General features: G+C 31.6%; 1 protein-coding gene across 1 annotated transcript in view; it reads right to left on the reverse strand.

Annotated features, from left to right (window-relative positions):
* Positions 1–788: 788 nt before the first annotated feature.
* Positions 789–19,600, reverse strand: part of LOC132751513 (NXPE family member 3-like) — a 32,450-nt gene continuing 13,638 nt past the window's right edge. Inside the window, exons 2-3 of the mRNA XM_060741688.1 lie at positions 5,410–5,594; positions 789–4,395 (exon numbers count right to left, since the gene is read on the reverse strand). Of these exons, the coding sequence (XP_060597671.1) occupies positions 2,705–4,369 (1,665 nt within the window). The 5' untranslated portion in view covers positions 4,370–4,395; positions 5,410–5,594 and the 3' untranslated portion in view covers positions 789–2,704. The remainder of the gene's footprint in view (positions 4,396–5,409; positions 5,595–19,600) is intronic.

A 19,600-nucleotide genomic window follows, 5' to 3' on the forward strand; every position in this document is an offset into this window, starting at 1 on the left:
TTCTCTCTATTTTACAATTCTTATCAGTGTGCATGTATAAAATTGACCTCACATGTCTCTCGATATTTGCTCCAGTATTCTAAAATTGCCAATGGATACAGTTGAGAGACATGATATGATATTAAAATTACTTAATTTCATTAGGAATACAAATCCTACACAGCTGCCCAATAAATAACATTGGCCCACTATTGAGCTATCTTTGCACGTATTTTGGTACTGAACATTAAGGGCAATCTCAACGCCGCTTTGAAACAAGTGCTTCCAACTGAGCTATTTTTACTGACATATGTTAAGGATGCTGCACGATGGCGTACCAGCCAAACACTGCACAGTTTTTCTGTACCTTAACACATAAATGTGATTAACATACCACAAAAGTCTTTAGATTTAAATGTGATAGCAAATTTACGGGATGGATTGACCGGTTGAATGTACACGTCTATGTCAATTCCATACTATGACGGCTGTGACCGAGAGTTAGACTTAGTACGTATACGTGGTATTATAAGAAAAATCACTGACGTCGTCATTTTGCAACACTAACTTTTCCCTTACCATCAAATACATTGCTCATTTGTGTAAAATTTGTGTTTGTTATGAAATCAAATAAATGATATATAATATCATATCTCTCAGCTAAATGTATTGAACATTTCAGCATGATCGGGCAATATTGATACAAATATGAGACCATTTTAACATACACACTTATAAAATTTGTTAAGTGTATATATGAATAACTGTCTAATCGTTTTGAATGAATGAATAACGATTATTTCGATAACAATTTTTATTATTAACGTCAAGAACAAGTTAAATACAAACACAACAATTCATATAGACATCTACTACAGAACAATAACCTTTTTGGCAAACATTATATTCTCTCCGAATATGAGAAATAAACACAACAATGACTATGCTCTGCTGGATAAATCAAATATTTAAAAAAAGGAGATAAAATGAAGTAAAAATAATTAATGAAAAAAGAATTAAAAAAATAAAAAACAAAACAAGAACGTGTTTTGTAAACACAAATGCCTCGGTGCAGATACTTGTAACAATTTTTCAAAAATATTTCGGGTATGCCAAAAAAGTAAACACGGTCATGACATTCTTTTATTGTGAAAAATATCTCTGACTTTGAGAAATAAACGCAGAAAGGACTGTCCTTCACTTTCCTCAGTGCTGTATAGTTAAAAAAAGAAAAGAAATAGAAAAAGGGCCATAATTAAACAAAAGTGATTGCTATAGTTACCGGCCTTTTGTAGAAAACAATTACGTCAAGTTTGAAGAGAAAACATTTGATGGTTTTTGAGAAAAGGCAAATATTCTAAAAAATATATAAAATGAAGTAAAAATAATAAATTAAAAATAATATAAAACACAAACGTGTTTGGCCTACATAAAAGTCCCCGGTGCAGATACTCGTAACAATTTTTCAACAAAAAATGATTATCCAAGCACTCATTTCTGGACAGAAAAATTGCCAAAAAATGTAAATAGTCATGGCGTTTTGTTATTTTGAAAAATATAAGTTGGCATGTCATTGCTATTAAATATTCAACTTATCGTGAATAAGAACTCCAAGCATGAAGTGAATTTGTTACATCTTCGATAGGTTTTGACAAAATGTACCTTAAGAAGTCAACCAAAAAAATTGAAATTAACAAAGTACTGAGCTGAGCAAAAATAAATTATAAGGTTAATTGTATTCAAATTTTGAAGAGATATGGACCTTTTAATTAAGAAGAAGGGCACACTTTTACAAAAATAAATTTTAGGGTTATCTGCCTTTCTGAATTGGTGACATATTTAAATAGTGAAAATGTCCATCAAATGTCATTTAAGATTTCAAAATATGCAAAATAGCCCTTACTCGAAAGCCATGCAGTAGAAATATGGAGAGGAATACAGTCTTAATAAAATCAGTCCTTAATAGCATATAATTAACAAGCAAAGTATTCTTTTATCTTATTATTTTTACATTTCTTAGAATTATTATACAATTCTCAAGTATAATTTCCATGAAATATTATGGTTCATCTTGAGGCACGCACTATATAATGGCGAGAGGGTAATGCTAACAGCTCCTAAAACACTAGCGGTAACTTCATGGGAATATACATTTGTATATTTTACTAGAATACAACGTTCATTTATATATTTATACATAGCCTTTGTATAAAACTGTAACAAACTCTAACAAAATGTATTTTGTATACCATAAGTGTATATAATTATTATAATTAATTCATTGATCCAAAATATCCAAGACTTTTTATTAAAGCCGTTTTTACCCCGATAAATTTTTGATAACGAACATATTTTGAGACTTAAACTTATTGTACATTTAAAATAAAAACTTTCCTCATTTTAAACAACTAGGGAAAAAAAGAAGAAACTCAACAATAAAAACAAATTCACCACTATTTGCAGTGTCCTCACAGAACTATTGTGTAGTCTGGAACTTAAATCAATAAGTTTTTGTCAAAGATGTATGTCTTAATATGACTAACTGTCCTACAATTATGTCGTCCATGTTTTCTCTTATCACACCTTCAAGGATTATCTAAAAACAAGTTGCTAGTGATATCAAAAGTATGTATCTTTAACACTATGTACCGGTAAATTTGTAAACTTACTGTGGATAGTTACTTTCAGACAAAGGTATTAACATTTTAGGTTAAAGCACAACACTTTAGCATATATAAGACATAAATTGATGAATTTGACTATTAAACGCATTTCCTACAGGATGAAGATTTTCACTATTATGGGCAATTGTTATTGACCAAACATCTAAATATATAACTTTGTGTCTGAGTTTTGAAAACTCTTCTCTGATGATTTCTTCAAAGAGAAGTGAAATTTTCGCATCAAACCATCGGCTATCATCTATACAAATATGTGGTCCCTTAAAGAATATTTTAGTATTTGGTTTTCTAATAACAAAACTTTCGATGGCCATGGCCAAATGTCTTATTCTTTCCCTAAATTTTGACGGCGGATACGCGGAAAAATGAGAATTATAATTTATTATTAAAATCAATGAATTATTACTATCATTGTAATTTTCTAGTGAATGCAAAAGTTGGGGCACAGATACAATACCATTTGGTGGAAAATTTGGATTATGGAACGGCATCTCATGTTTAACATACATTAAATTAATTCCATAATTTGTGAATAATTTCTTTGCATGATATTGTTCATTTGGCCCTATGGCGTCTTTCATGTTAACATGTCCAAGATCTAGGACGTGTTCAATGAAATATTCTGCATATTGTCTTACAGTAGAATCTCCAATTAGCACAATATTTTTATTTTTCAGACACCGCACGTAAGATGGTACATCATGTTTTATATTGCTGAAACAATTCACAAAATTCCATCTATTATACAACCAGTAACCACTTGGACCAGATTCCGTCCATGATGACGACACTGGACGCTGACTGCATGAAACCTCCCTTATTGCTTTATTGAATGTTGGGATTTCAAGATACAATGTCTTTTTAAAAATTCCATGTCCTTTATTTCGTATCTTTTCTTTTTGAGGCACCATACTGTTATAAATTGACCCAGTTCCAAAATATTTAATATCTGAGCACTTTACTGTCGCGCGTTTTGGTTTTCCACAAAACCATGACATACCACCATTAAGACTTGTAAAATTGCAAACTTTTTCATATTCAAAAATCATTTTGTTAGCACCACAAGCAGTAAGCTCCTTAAGTAGATTTGTCCGGAATGTTCCCCTTATTCCCCATGCCTTTTGCATAGCAAATACTGTATTTCCGTATTTTCTCAAGGCTTTCATACGGAGACAAGTGTTTTCAAGGGAAGAAGCCAATTTCAATGTCACTTTAGTCTTTCCAGTCCAGTACACTTTTACACTGGCCGTATATGAGCCATTTTTGTGATCAATCACGTGACCGGAAACGGATCCGTCTCCATTTGCTTGGCGTGCCCAGACGACAATGACGTCATCGCCTATTGTTTTTCTTCTATTGCTCATATCAAACGTTTCTATAGCAATTGTTATATTCCCTTCATCATCAAGTTTTATAACCGTTACTCTAGAAAATTTCAGACTTGTCATTTTCAGCCTATTAACAGTGTCCACATGATTGCAGAATGATTGCAATCGTTGTTCCGGTTTTAACTTTGTCACAGTGTACATGTATCTGGAAACGTTAACCTCGCTGTGATTTGCCGGTTTGAACTGACGTAAAAAATTTGCATATCTTTCAGAAGCATATTTGTCCTGAATCTGTGTCAATGAAATTACTAAAATTATAATTGTAGCAGCTGCCAAATAAATGTAACGTAGTTCCTTGGACGACGAACTTGTTTGTGCCATTTTCTAATCGATTTCACTTGGCAAAGCTGAAAGAATAATAATAATAATAATAATAATAATAATAAAGAACTGAAAACGTAAGCGTTAAAGTTATTGAATTACAATATTCAATCATAAGCTATTATAGAGATTTTATCTTAGAAGTTATTGGAAGTGAACAAGAAGACAGTACTATATCACACATTGCATAACTTTAATTCAGTTGACACGAAATACTTGTGCACTGCAAAATATGCGGGACAGTAAATCATTATTGCCCGGTTATTTTTACATCGTTTGACAATATAATTTATGAATGACACTACGTCTGATGCAAAAATAAAATAATTAAAAAAAGAAGTCTATTTGTGAAACTCGAACTCGTGACAAAATATTTGATCGCAAGGAATCCCGATGTAATATTAAGGTTCAAATACCGTTATATTTGATTTAAGGGTCGTACACAGACTTTTGTGTACACATTAAATGAAACGTCACTCTCACATTATCATGCGGTAATTATTTATATAAATAAAATGTAACCTATTCATAGAGTAAGGAATCGTTTGTTTTCTTTTAATATTCAATGACCTTTCAGCAACATTATAAATAGTTTTAATAGAAGGAAACCATTTAATTTTCTCAATTTTCCTGAATACAAATGTGTTGTTGCCTTTCATGTAATAAATATCATATAATAATGTCTCTTTCTTTGTCGTTTTTAAAGTTGTCAGATTAGAACAGTAGTGTACATAATTTTTTATTCATCGCGCGGAATGTTGTAAATGTCGGAATGTTGTAAATGTCGACCGACTTCAATTAAGTTGACAAAATTTAGCTATATATTTATATATTTTTTATATTCTAATAGACTAATAATGGCTGCTCAAACGTATAAATTAGACATTTAGAGATGATATAATTTATCTTAGGCAGCTATGAGCTCACTGGTCGAGGTTAACTTAAATATTGTCACTGACTAAGTCTATGTTTGTCTTGTGATGAAGTACATGCGTCAAAAATTCCGTAAAATAATGAAGAAATACAAAACAATAACTTACATGATCAGGAACAGGTAATCTTTACTTAGTATATGGCGGCTTTGCAATGTGCAATTATCGATGAATAAACCCAGCTTAATTGATACTCACACATTCTTGTTACGTGATAAGACATATTCGTAATGTATACTGATGTAAAAACTTGTAAGTCTTAAAAACTTCATCAGGTTGACACTTCTTGTATCCTGTCAAAAAAACCCCCCATCAATCTTTGACAACTGTATTTGAATATGTTCGTTTTGTAATGCTTTAAGCTACGCTTCACCACATACCTAACATAAATTAATTATGACGTTTATTTTCCCGCAATTTTAATCGTTTTATTGTAGTGTATAGAAATATATACTAGAATAAAAATTTAGAATTAGAATCACGTAAATATTATTCTAATTTAAGACAGCTATCACACTTGTGTTGAGAATAACACAAAACAAAACTATCACTTAAAATTTACACAGTAGCCAAAGAAATCTGTCATCGCACAAACATTTAAAATACATGTATCTCGATTTATTTACAGATTAAGTGAGAAGAACACAATTTTTTTTAATCTTACTTCACGATAACGTTTCAATTATGAAAAAAAAATTTCATGTGCTGCGCATCGTTGAATTTATTTCGATTTTGTTTTTCTATTCGAAAACGTCCCATGATAATAATTTTTATATACATTGTGTATTTTAATACTGATGATATATCCGTAAAGAAAAATTTCTGTCTCACATTGTCTACAGATGTATACTGCTACCAAGAAATGGTGCTTTTCTGATTCGGCGATTGTCTGCAAATGCCATTATACTAACATTGATTAAGTAGACTTCATAAAAATTATTCATGTACAGTTTTATAAAAACTGGTTAAGCTGTTTTAGAAAAACATGCACACAGATCACACAGATCACCAGACAGACAGTGAGACTGACGAACAGCCTCAGACCAGCATGCCTACTTATATCAAGGGTAGAGACAATTAAACACAAGTTTGCGCATTTAAAAAGAAGCATGCGAAAGGTCTTTTGCAGCTGTGGAAAATGTGTTAAATTCGAAAATACTTGGGGATATTTTTGCATAATAGGCGTAATGAATGATTATAAATTACAATTATTTAACAAAATATAATTTACCATATATATTGAATATAGTATCGTAATGAAAGTTTGTTTAACACTTCATTTTTTTAATGTTTTGAAAGATTATATGCATGAGAAATTGACTTTTTTCTTGGCGCATTAGAGATACTTTTTCTACAAACGGAACAAAATATGTTATGTCATCAAACTAAATCTAAAATAGATGCTACATATTTTAAAAGTAGTATAAAAATAAAAGTTTCTAATAAAATTCAATAAGCAAATTTTCGGTTAATGTTTTGTTAAGTATATGGAAATATTTCCTCTACATTTTCCAAAACGGGCATAGAGAATGTTAATCAAACAATTTTAAAGTGTATAAAGCTATATATCTGATGCAAAAATTATTGTTTGGATTAAAAAAAAAAGATTATTTTTAAAATGTTTGTGTGAAATAAAAATGGTGATATTGTAGCTATAATGTTCACTGCTACTATTTATCGGAACATGTAATGGTAAAACACTACTCATAAAACAATGATCGATTTATACATTTTAAAAGATTCAAACGGAATTAAACATCCACCTAGCGCTAAATAACGTAAAAGATATTTTCCGATTTTTCTATGTACCGATTTGTCCACTTCAATATTAATTTTTCGTTTAAGTTTAGTCGTATTTTAAAGCGGAGCATGCGCATAATAGTACATTAGACTGCTCCTAATGATTTTACGCTTTAAATGAAATTCATTCACTACAATCAGATTAGCAAAAATGGATGCCACCAGCAATCAGTTTGAACACTGTGGAGAGGTCTGATGACCATATCTAAACTCAAAGATGTGCCATTTCCTAAAGAATTCTATGTAAAATGAGTGACCCTCATTACGTGTCCAGTTTTGTCTCCGGAGCCATAATTACATTCTTTTTGTTGAGAGCCTTAAAGTGATGCTACATCCTAAATATGAACACTCTGGACATTGATGCTTCTGAAGAGCCGAATTAAAATATTTCTCATACATGTCTATTTAATAAAATATGAACCTTTGTGCAAACCACTTTCAATCCCATTGAGGGCCGTGATTTGTATAGCTTATATTGAAGTCAACAAAATAATGTCCCATGCTTAATTCAATAGCTCTAGGGAAGTTAATGGAAATATGTTTTCTTTATAAGTGTATGTTAAGTTAGTGCCTCCAGTAAGGGGCCTATAATGACCCTCGATAACTCTTTTAAGTTCCTTTTGAAAACTATTTATGTGTATCCGAATACTTGTTCATTCTTAAAACATTAAAATATGTGGAAAAAAGTGATCCCTCAGAACCAGTAAATACAGCAAAATTCCAGACTCGGGTTGTTTGAGTCTGTGCATTAGGGATACTGAAAAAGTGCAACATCACTCACTAAGTTATTAAAATCACCACAGAAACAATTATGCTAATTATATTTCAGATATCTGGCATGTAGCTTTGCACTTCTACAAGTAATTGAAATCATACCCTTGCCTTTGAGATTTGTCTCGCATTTGGGGTACACTTGAAATACACCTATTCTATGTTTATAAAAAGAAAGCATATATCAAGGGGTATTTTTACAGAAACTTTTTGTTTGAATAATTGAAAGAATGAAGGTTATTTCGATATACAATTTTTATTGAGACCGTAATTAACAAATTTCATACGAACACAATTCATATAGACATTTAAAATAGAACAATGATCTGTTTGACAAATAATATTCTCTCAGATTTAGATTTTTGTGTTCCACTTTCCTCAGTGTTTGATATCAGAGTAAAAGAAAAACAAAAAAAAAACACGAGCCGTAATTATGCAAAAGTAATTGCTATAAGTGCCTGTCTGCCCTTCATAGTGAACAATTCCTTCAACTTTTAATGTTTTTCTTAAAAAAGGCAAATATTCAAAAAACGATGAAATGAATGAAAGAAAATAAATTAAAAACAAATAATAAAAAATGGGGGAGAAGTGGGGCATTTCGCTAAAATCAAGTGTCAAGTGTTTTCATTTTTTATATATTTTGTAAACTCTACACCAAATATCGAAATTCGGAGAATGTTATGCCATGTAGATTTGATTAAAGATTCCAGAAAACGTAAAGTTGTTAGAATTGTGTTTGAAATGTAATCGTAGCGGCGTTTCCAAGTTAACGAATTCAGCATTGAAATGGACCGTTTCATCATGAAACAGCATATTTTTCCCTCCAATTTTCATCTAAACAGCAACTCAGATTAAATACAAATACATTTTAAGTAGATATAAGGCATACTAATAAAATAAGATTGAAACCAGATCAAAACATAAGTTAATGAAGAAAATATAGGATATTTGGTCTGGGAGACAGCTCTGTCGTGAAGAAAGTAGTCATGTCGCTAAGGAGATAGCTATATGGTTTCAAAGGGGACCAAAAATGATATGGGCAAGAATGTAAAAGGTTTTCGGTGAAAAAGATCTTAAGGATGTTGATACAACGGGTATAATTATGAAGAAAGAAATAGAAATATGAATGCGATAGTTGCGACAAGAAATATTTATTGAGCTTTTGGTGTACTTGTTTTTAAAGGTTTCTGAGAAGATTTTTTTCGCTATTTAAAATGCAAAGTTAGTTGCCATTTTAGCTAAAGTGCTAGTATCTACACTGTTTGCAGCTTGTCCTTTTTTCCGTAAAACCCCTTGAATATCCAGTAACGCATAGTGGTGCACATAATGCAGACATTGTGAAAAAGTAATGCAGAAGTGTGCAGTTGTATGGAAGAAACGAGCACAACGGAAAGAAAATAAACTGATATATCTATTTTACATGAAACATGAAGATACGGTTGCTGAGAAATTATAATTTAAACATCATGAAAAATATTTCCATGAAAATGTTTATTTTTCAAGATCATTCGTGGGAATTTCGATATGACTTTTGAATTTCGTCGTATCTTAAAATACAATATCGTATATACATGTATTACATTATGGATTTTGATATTCGGCGTATCCGACATATTAGCAAAACTACTCGTGTCTTGATATACACTATGTAAATGTAGCCATCTGAAAAGGGCAAATATTTACTATGTTTATGTTTTGTAAGTTCTGTACAAAAAGTTAAAATTTTATCATGTACTTTAAAGTTAAGTTTTTGATGTAACTTGGAAAAAATGATTGTACATGTATAAACTAAAAGGACATTGAATGAGCGCAGGTTTAATACTTAATTTAATACTACACAAATATAGATACTACAGCATATACAAAGTAAAAGTTGTGTACAGTGAAAAAAATGAGTCGAAAACAATTTGAACGCTGTAAATGTTAATGTTTTGTTATGCAAATTACGTCATGATATAAATGCATAGTAATTACATTAGTATAGTATTGTTTTCATTATTTTTTTTGTGCCGAGATTAATATAATGAATAAAATATACACAAACAATCAGACACTTTGTACGTAACCAAAGAGCTATCTCCTCGAATACATGACTACCTCCTTCACGACAGAGCTGTCTCCCAGAACAAATATCCTATATTTTCTTTATTAACTAATGTTTTGATCTGATTTCAATATTATTTTATTTCTATGCCTTATATCTACTTTAAATGTATTTGTCTTTAATTTGAATCGCTGATTAGATAAAAATTAGAGGGAAAATATCCTGTTTCATGATGAAACGGTCCATTTCAATGCTGAATTCGCTAACTCCACAACTACATTTCAAAAACATTCTAACAACTTTACGTTTTCTGGAATCTTTAATCAAATCTACATGGCATATCATTCTCCGAAGAGTTTACAAAATATATAAAAAAATGAAAACACTTGACACTTGATTTTAGCGACATGCACTAGCTCGGAAGTAGCGACAGAGCGATTTACCGTATAGCTCCGAAAGTTTTAGCTCTATCATTTACCAGGCGTGAATGCATTTCACATTTGATCGTGAATAAGAACTCTAAATATGAAGTGAATACATATGTACTCTCTTTGATACTTTTTGACAAAATGTGCATTTAGAAGTTAACCAAAATATTTAAATTTGAAAAAAAAATTGAAATAGTTTGATCAGGATCCATGCTGTTCGCTAACCAACTCTATTACAAGTAGAGGAACTGATAGCGAACAGCATGGATCCTGATCAGACTGCGCGGAAGTAAATTTCCGGGGCATAATGTCCCTTTAAATGGAGTCCATTTTGAAATTAAACGTGAGTTTCAGGCGTTGATATTGTTTTGCTTATTCATAACATACGCACTATTTCATACTCGTTCGTGTTTTTGATAATATCAACGTCGATTTGCCGAAAAAAGCACATCAAAAATCGAGAGACTGGAACCAAGGCTAGTGTACACACACATAATTAAGTACCTAGTTTCGAGTAATAAGCTTTTATAGTAACTGAGAAGGACCTTAAACGACATACCTCCAGATTGATGCTGAATTTCATGAAAATATTGAAAAATATATTTTGAATTAAAATATTGTGAAGTGATCAAAGAAAGAAAATTACACATTGCAAACGACACTCACAATCCGTGTAAGTTACCAAAAGAGGTAAAAATATGCAATAATATCCCTTACTGCGTTACCATACAATAGAAAGATGGTGATAAATGCTGCAAAATCAGTCCTTTATCGTATACAATATTCAAATTATTACTTGAATCTTAAATACTTTTTCTTTTCTTAAAATTATAGTACAGTTTTCTTGAACTATTTTGGCTCATCTGGAGGCACGCACTTTCAATGATTAGGATAACAAACGCCAACGCCGACGAGAGAGGAATGACAATAGCTCCACTTCTTTTCTTTTAAAACACTATATATTACACTTACAGTATGATTGCAATAAAACTTCCCTCAACAACATATTATAATACTTTAGTAACATATTATCTTGCAAAATCATAAAAAAACAACAACAGACACTTTACAATAAAAACAAATTTACCACAATTTACAGTGTCCTCACTGAACTATTGTGTAGTCTGCATGGAACAGTGTTAGTGCGATCAAATCAGTAAGATTTTTTCAATGTCAAAGATTGTCTTAATATGACTAACCGTCTTAGAACTATGTCGTCCATTTTTTCTCTTATCACACTTATCACACGCTAATTCTCTAGTAAAAATATCAAAAACATTACTGTATTCTTAGAAATTATTTCGCGCTTTTTAAGTAAATACACATTTCAAAGTAAAATTTCACTTTGAAAAAAAAAAAAACAAAACAAAACGGTTTTGCTGTTATTCCACTATTTTCAGATGAAATAAAACATATACATGTTATTTACAATTTGCATAGTTTGAATGAATGTAATTTTACTCGTTAAAAAGGAAGGTGATATTTTTGTAAAAAGTACAATAGCAAACAATACATATATCGATAAATATTTACTATTTACTTGTGTCGGTTAAAATTCATTTCATTATATAGTTAGGTCAATCATTAATTACACAATTATTTAACTCGACATTATAATTCAAATGCACATAACATTATTTGCAGTGAAATAAGTTATGCACATGACATTGTGTGTGTGTGTGTTTGGTTTGTTTACCCTCGCCACCGGAGTGAACCATATGGGCGAGCACATACTTCATTTAAAACTTGCTTAATTTATATGGGAACTAATTTAATTTGTCTACAGTTTTATCGGTACATGTGTTTACGTGTGTGCCATAATTCCTACCACAAGTTCGTATAAAAGTACGTAACCCATGATAGGAATAAGATGGGATTGCTCCCATACTAAGTTAAAATGACGTGTATTTAAAAAAAATTGAACAGCATATTTAAATTACCTAAGGTTAAAAGGGCCGAGACGTTTATAAAAAGCACCGTCTCTTATAACAGGTCAACTATTATAATATTCTATGATTAAAATGATAGAGAGAAAGTCTTGTTAAAGCAATGTCAGGAACGCATTTTCCCAATTCAATGTGGCTAGTCATTAAAGGCCTGATTTGATCAGATACATACACAAAGGAGTGTCAGAATATTAAAAAACAAGTTTGTTTTAGTGTGGAAAAGATAGAATTTAATAATTTTCTAGTATATTTCACCCGAACACCTGCTTAGTTAAAGATGTTCTTATTGGTCTAAAAGTGATTGCCTCCTTTGTTCTCATTGGCCGAAATTTCTTTGTTTACAAAATAAGGAGGTCAATCCGATTTTGTGATATTTTGCAAATTTTCTTAATTTTCGGATTGACCTATATCGACAAGTTTGTCGCGCGAACGTGATAGAGATTTAGCAGGTGCCCTTAACACTCCATTGTATTGCATCTGTACAACTATTAACAAATAAGGATAAAACAACAAAAAGCTTGTAAAATAGCAATTTTTATATCAATGGTCTAATCTAGATTAGAAAATTCCCAAAATATGGCTATTAAGCACATGACATTATCTCAATGAATTGTTTTTATATATTTATCTTATATCCTTTTTGTATAAAAAGTTACGTCATAATGGTATTTTATATAAAAACAATTTATAGGTTTGTCAGTATCGTATGTCGTAGTCTTGGCTTGCAAGAATAGAGAGAACAAGTAAGGAAGCTTAATTGTGATACCAGAAATATGCATGTTCTTTAACACAGCAACTTAACATTTGCGAAATTCGCGGTCGAAATTATTTCGCGAAAGTTTGTCTCCGCGAAAGTTTCTAGGAGTACAGTAATATCTAAGTATGTTGAAGTCCACAAAATAATGCTTCATGCTAAATTTCTTAGCTCTAGGGAAGTTAATGAAAATATGTTTTCTTTATAAATTAAGTTAATTAAGTGACAATTGTTTATACATTGTATGTTCCTTTTGAATACTATTTATGTGTATCCGAATACATGTTCATATTTAAAAAAAAACTAAAAATCACCTCATAAACAATACTGCTTACAGCATAGATATCTTGCATAAAGCTTTGCACTTCTACAAGTTATTGAAATCATACTCTTGTGGTTAAGATTGGTCTCGCATTTTGGGTATACTTGGTTTACAGTTATGCCGCCTGTTGGTCCTCTACAAAGCTTATATGAATCATATCTCACAAATTAGTCAGAATTGGATACCGCCTTAGCAGTTCCATTTGCTTTCATGGACTTATACAAAAAGGACACTAATTATTTTAGAACGAATGAATTAAGATTATTTCGATACAAAACTTTTATTGAGACCTTCAGTAACAAATTTCATACGAACACAACAATTCATGTTGACATTAAATGGAGAACAATGACCTGATTGATAAATAATATTCTCTCCGATTTTGAGAAATAAACGAAAAAATAACAAAATCCTGTGCTCCACTTTCCTCAGTGTTGGATATCAGAGTAAAAACAAACAGAAAAATACAAGAACCGGTTGAACCGGGTTTTGCTCCCCGAGTAGGTTTTGGACACAGAAAAGAATAAGTGTCAGTTATGTCCTTCACAAAGTTCAAAGTGTTAAAATGAACAAAGGACAATAACTCCAAAATTAAGCAAGGCAGAGTTAAGGTTCCTTTTTGCACTTCACTTCTATTTAGTGAGATCAATTTACCAACAACAGCTATGTCTCGAACAAAGTTCAGAGTGAAAAAAATACCAAAGGCCAATAACTCCGTAATTAGGCAAGGCAGAGTTAAGGTTATTTTGCTCTGCACTTCTTTCCAATAAGCTCTATCTACCTACAAAGTTTCATGTTGACATCTCTTAGAGTTATGTCCCGGACAAAGTTTAAATTGTAAAAATGAACAAAGGGTAATAACTCCAAAAATGGGCAAGACAGACTAATGGTTCTTTAGCATTGCACTTCTACATAACTAACGATTTATCTACCTACAAAGTTTCATGTTGATATCTTTTATAGTTTTAGAGTTATGTCCCGGGCATGTTCAAAGTGTAAAAATAAACAAAGGGCAACAATTCCCAAGTTAAGCAAGGCAGGGTTACGGTTTTTGTGCACTGCACATCTACTCAATGCGATCTATCTACCTACAAAGTTTCATGTTGATATCTCTTGATGTTTCAAAATTATGTCCCGGACAAGAATAGCGGACGGACGGACGAACAAAGCGGAGACTATATGCTCATCCTTTGGGGAGCATAAAAAAGAAATAATTGGACAATATTTGTAAAATATACATAGAATGTGGTGATGAAGACGGTTAAAGTCGGTCAAAAATGTTAATCTCTGTTAATAGGCCAACTGTAGCTAGATTGTAAGTTTTTCAACTTAGAAACAAACACAACACTTTAGCAAATATAAGACATAAGCTGATGAATTTGACTATAAAACGCATTCCCTTCAGGATGAAGACTTTCACTATTATGGGCAACTGTTATTGACCAAACATCTAAATATATAACGTTGTTTCTTAGTTTTGAAAACTCTTCTCTGATGATTTCTTCAAAAAGAAGTGAAATTTTCGCATCAAACCATCGGCTATCATCTATACAAATGTGTGGTCCCTTAAAGAATATTTTAGTGTTTGGTTTTTTAATAATAAATCTTTCAATGGCTTTTGTCAAATGTCTTATTCTTTCCCTGAATTTTGACGGAGCATACGCGGAAAAATGAGAATTATAGTTTATTATTAATATCACTGAATTTTTGCTTTCATTGTAATTTTCTAGTGAATACAGAAGTTGAGGCACAGATTCAATGCCATTTGATGGTAAATCTTTATGTTGGAATGGCATCTCGTGTTTAAAATACATCAAATTAATTCCATAATAGGAAGAATTTTTTTGCATGATATTCCTTTGGGCCCCAACGCTCGCAAATTGATTTTTCCCGGGGTCTAGCACTTTTTCAAAAAAATTTTTCTGAATTGTCAAAACAGTAAAATCACCAAAAACACAATTTTTTTATTTTCAAACACTTTGTAAATGTACACATTTGATATTGCAAACAGTTAAAGAAATTCCTTTTACATACAACCAAAAACCACTGGTTCAGATCCGTCCATGATGAGACATGACGCTGACTGCAGAAACACCCCTTATTGCTTTTTTGAATTGGGTTTTCAAGATACAATTTTTTTTAAAAATTTCCATTCCTTTATTCGATTTTTTTTGGGAGGACCATACTTTTTAAAATTTGACCCAGTTCCAAAAATTTTTAAAATACGGGCACTTACTGCCGGGCGTTTTTTTTCCAAAAAACCCAACATACCACCATTAAGACTTGTAAAATTGCAAACTTTTTCATATTCAAAAATCATTTCGCTAGTTCCACATGTAGTAAACTCGCTCTTTTGATTCGTCTGGAATGTTCCCCTTATCCCCCACGGCTTTTCCGTAGCAAATACTGTATTTCCATATTTACTCAAGGCTTTCATACGGAGACAAATATTTTCAAGGGAAGAAACCAATTTTACTGACACATTTGTTTTTCCGGTCCAGTGCACTTTAATAACGCCCATATAAGAACCGTTTTTGTGATCAGTCACATGACCAGAAACAGCCCCGTCTCCATTTGCTTGAGACGCCCAAACGACAATGATGTCATCGCCTATTGATTTACTCTTATTTCTCATGTCAAACGTTTCTATAATGATTGTTATATTCCCCTTTTCGTCCAAGTTAATATTTTTAATTCTAGAAAATCTAAGACTCGTCATTTTCATTCTATCTAAAGTGTCCACATGTAGGCACCGATCTTTCAGCTGCTCTTTCCGGTTTAATTTTTTAATATCCTTAGCAATGGAACATTTTTTTTTTGGTTTTAATTTTTAAAAAAATTTCATATTTTTTAGCACATTTTTTCCTCTGTATGTATTTTTCAAGAAATAAACAGAAAACAAATTAGAAGCTAAACAAAAAGAATATAGGCCTTGTAACAATCGGCCCCATTTTTTACGAACGCTGAAATTAACATAAACAAAAAAATTATAACTGTACAAAAAAAGATAAGCATATCTAAAATTTGTCGCAGCATTATTTTATTACGTTTTCTGTTTAAGAAAAAAAATTTTTCAAAAACATTTAAAATAAAAATTTTCGAATTACCCCCTATAAAATGGCGGGGCGACACAAGTGTTAATAACACCTTAACTATTACATAAAATACATTTTTTAAGTTAAGCACTTATTATCGGAAATAACTGAATCAAAAGGGTTTTAAGTAACAAATTTAAAGAAATTTGAAAAATAATTTTTAAATTTACAGACAAGATCTATCGGAACATGTATTATTTCAATTATCAATAAAACAGTGAGATCTATATTGATACATGCAAAGTAACTATGCTCTTGTCGCAAGAAGACTAAGACATACTTTTATTATGCTTAAATTAGAAGAGGTATTTTGTACATGTATATAAATACTGACTTAAAACAATATTTTTTTTATTAATGATAACAATTTCAAGAAACTTTAAAATAATATATTAGCAGAAATTCAAAAACACAAAATATTCTACAAATAATTTTCTTTTTCATTTCCTGCCTCAGTGGGGTCGAATGTATAGCGGTGCGAAACTTTTAAAGCGGGGTAAAATGTTGCGATACGGAATAATGGCGGATTTTAGACTGAGTATAGTTTGTAAAAATGTAACAGCCATTGACTATTAAAATTGCAAATGTTGTGTGGAGGATGTGGAACTCTGACCTACATGTATTTCCTCAAAATCAAATGAGTTTAGGTCCAAAAGTAAACTAGAAATGTGTCCATAGGTCAAGCGGGCCCCCACACTCCACTGTTTGGTCAATCTTATCTAGATCAAATATTTTTGGGGCTACATGTGCCACAAGTTGAAAACTAAAAATATTTTACTAAGTAAATACTGAATAAATCCACAAGCGAACCCCAAGTACACACGCTGACCAACATTCTTGTAAACTTTCAGGCCTACAGGTCAAATACTTTTTGAGCTATGCATGAACAAGTTGAAAATTGCAAATATATACTAAGTCAAGGGCAAAAAAACTCCAACAAAACTGAAAAAAATCCACATGCAAAATCCCAGGTGCATAGCTTCACAGTGATGTTGATCATTATTCCTGTAAAACTGGTTTATTCTAACTCAAGCACTCAGGAACAAATATCACAACATAATGAAACGGTTTTTACTAATTCAAGGGCAATAGCCCTACAAATACTGGATAAATCCACAAGCAAAACCTAAGGTGCACAACTACACATGCTGGCCAATATTCCTGTAAGTTTCATGGCTCTAGGTTAGATACTTTTAAAGCTATACACGACATACATTGAAAATGCAAAAATTACACTAAGTCAAGGGCAATAAGTCTGACAAAACATATAAATGCACGATCGAAACCCCAGGTGCACAACTTCTCATGCTGATGAGCATTCCTGTAAGGTTTCGTGACCCTATGTCAAATACTTTCGAGCTACGTGTGACACAAGTTGAAAATTGCAAAATTTTACTAAGTCAAGGGCAAAAACTCTTAAATACTAAATAATCCACCAAAAAACCCCAAAAGGGGCACAACTTTACATCTGATCAACATTTCCTTTTAAATTTTAGACCAGGGCAAAATTTTTGAGGACTGGACACAAGTTTAAAAATTTAAAAAATTTTTCTAATAAGGGGAATAACCAGACAAGACAGAATAATTCCACAAGCGAAACCCCAGGTGCACAATTTCACATTTTCAGCATCATTCTTGTAAGGTTTCGTGACTAAGTCAAATACTTTTTGAGTTACGTGTGACACAAGTTGAAAACTGCAAATTTTTACAACCTCAAAGGCAATAACTCTAAAAATACTAAAAAATCCACACGAAAATACCCATGTACACAACTTCACATGCTGGTCAACATTCCTGTAAAGTTTCATGACTCTAGGTCAAATATATTTTGGGTTACGTGCAACACAATCTGAAAATTGCACATTTTCACTTAATCAAGGTCAATAACTCTAAAAATACTAAATAAATCCTCACGAAAATACACAGATGCACAACTACACATGCTGATCAACATTTTCCTATATTTAGTAACGGTAACCTTGACCTTGATCTCAAGGGGTCCAAAAGCAATCTGTACCTGGGTACTTATGTAAGCTTGCTATATACCAATTTTTATTACAATATCTCAAAACTGACTCTAGTTATTGTCCAGAAACCATTTTTCTATTTTAGTAACAGTTTTATTGGCCATGCCGAAAGCAATCCTAAACCGGGGTTTTCATATACTAAGTTTGATTACAATAACTTATTCCTAACTCAAGTTATTGTCCGGAAATCATTTTTCTTTTTTTAGTAACGGTGACCTTGATCTTTATCCAAAGAGGTCCAAAAGCAATAACAATCTGGGTCTGTATATAAGCTTGCTATATAACAAATCCGATTACATATATCTCTTTCCTAACACTAGTTGTTGTCAGGAAATCTTTTTTTCTATTTTTAGTAATAGTGACATCGCCCTTGACCATGAGGTTGTTATATACCAAGTATGATTACAATAACTTATTCCAAACTCAAGTTATCGTCCGGAAACCAAGATGGAGACCGACCGACGATGGACCAACAAGCTGACTCCTTTATACCTCCCTTAACTTCGTGGTGGGGGTATAAATCATCTTTACTGTTCGGGCACCATGACTTGATAGGACCCCCCCCCCCCGCAAGGCTTGTGTTTAAATAGTTCAAGCATAGGCTTCTGAAAATGTCAAAAGACAAAGAAATTTGCATAAGGGCTATTTTTGCATAAACCGTTATTTTGGATTCGGTAATTCCACATTTCGTTTTTCATTTGTTATTTGTTTTTCCTATTTTCGAATAAAGAAACAGGGTTAACATTGCTTTTCAAGTACTATTGTTATGTCATTTGACAATTGAGTTTTGATAATGAAATTACCGTAGCAACCATTGCAGTACTATATTTTTTTTTACTATTTTCAGTATTTTTTTAATTTTTTTTTTAAATGTTACCCCTAGGCACGGATATTAAAAATATGTGTTAAACGTTGCATGGTTACGAAAATATATATGTTAATGCATGTTTTCTTTGTCTTTAATGTATACCTGCCTGTAAGCATATCAAATATACTAAAACTATATGTTGCTTATGTCCGACTGTAATATATCTCTTCAATTTCCGTTTTTGGGGATGTCAAGTTTTATTTTGCAAATAAAAGTTAACTACACGCGTTCAGCTATCGATTTA

Source organism: Ruditapes philippinarum, unplaced genomic scaffold, assembly GCF_026571515.1.
Source record: "Ruditapes philippinarum isolate M1 unplaced genomic scaffold, ASM2657151v2 ctg319_1_1_1_1, whole genome shotgun sequence".
NCBI lineage: Eukaryota > Metazoa > Mollusca > Bivalvia > Venerida > Veneridae > Ruditapes > Ruditapes philippinarum.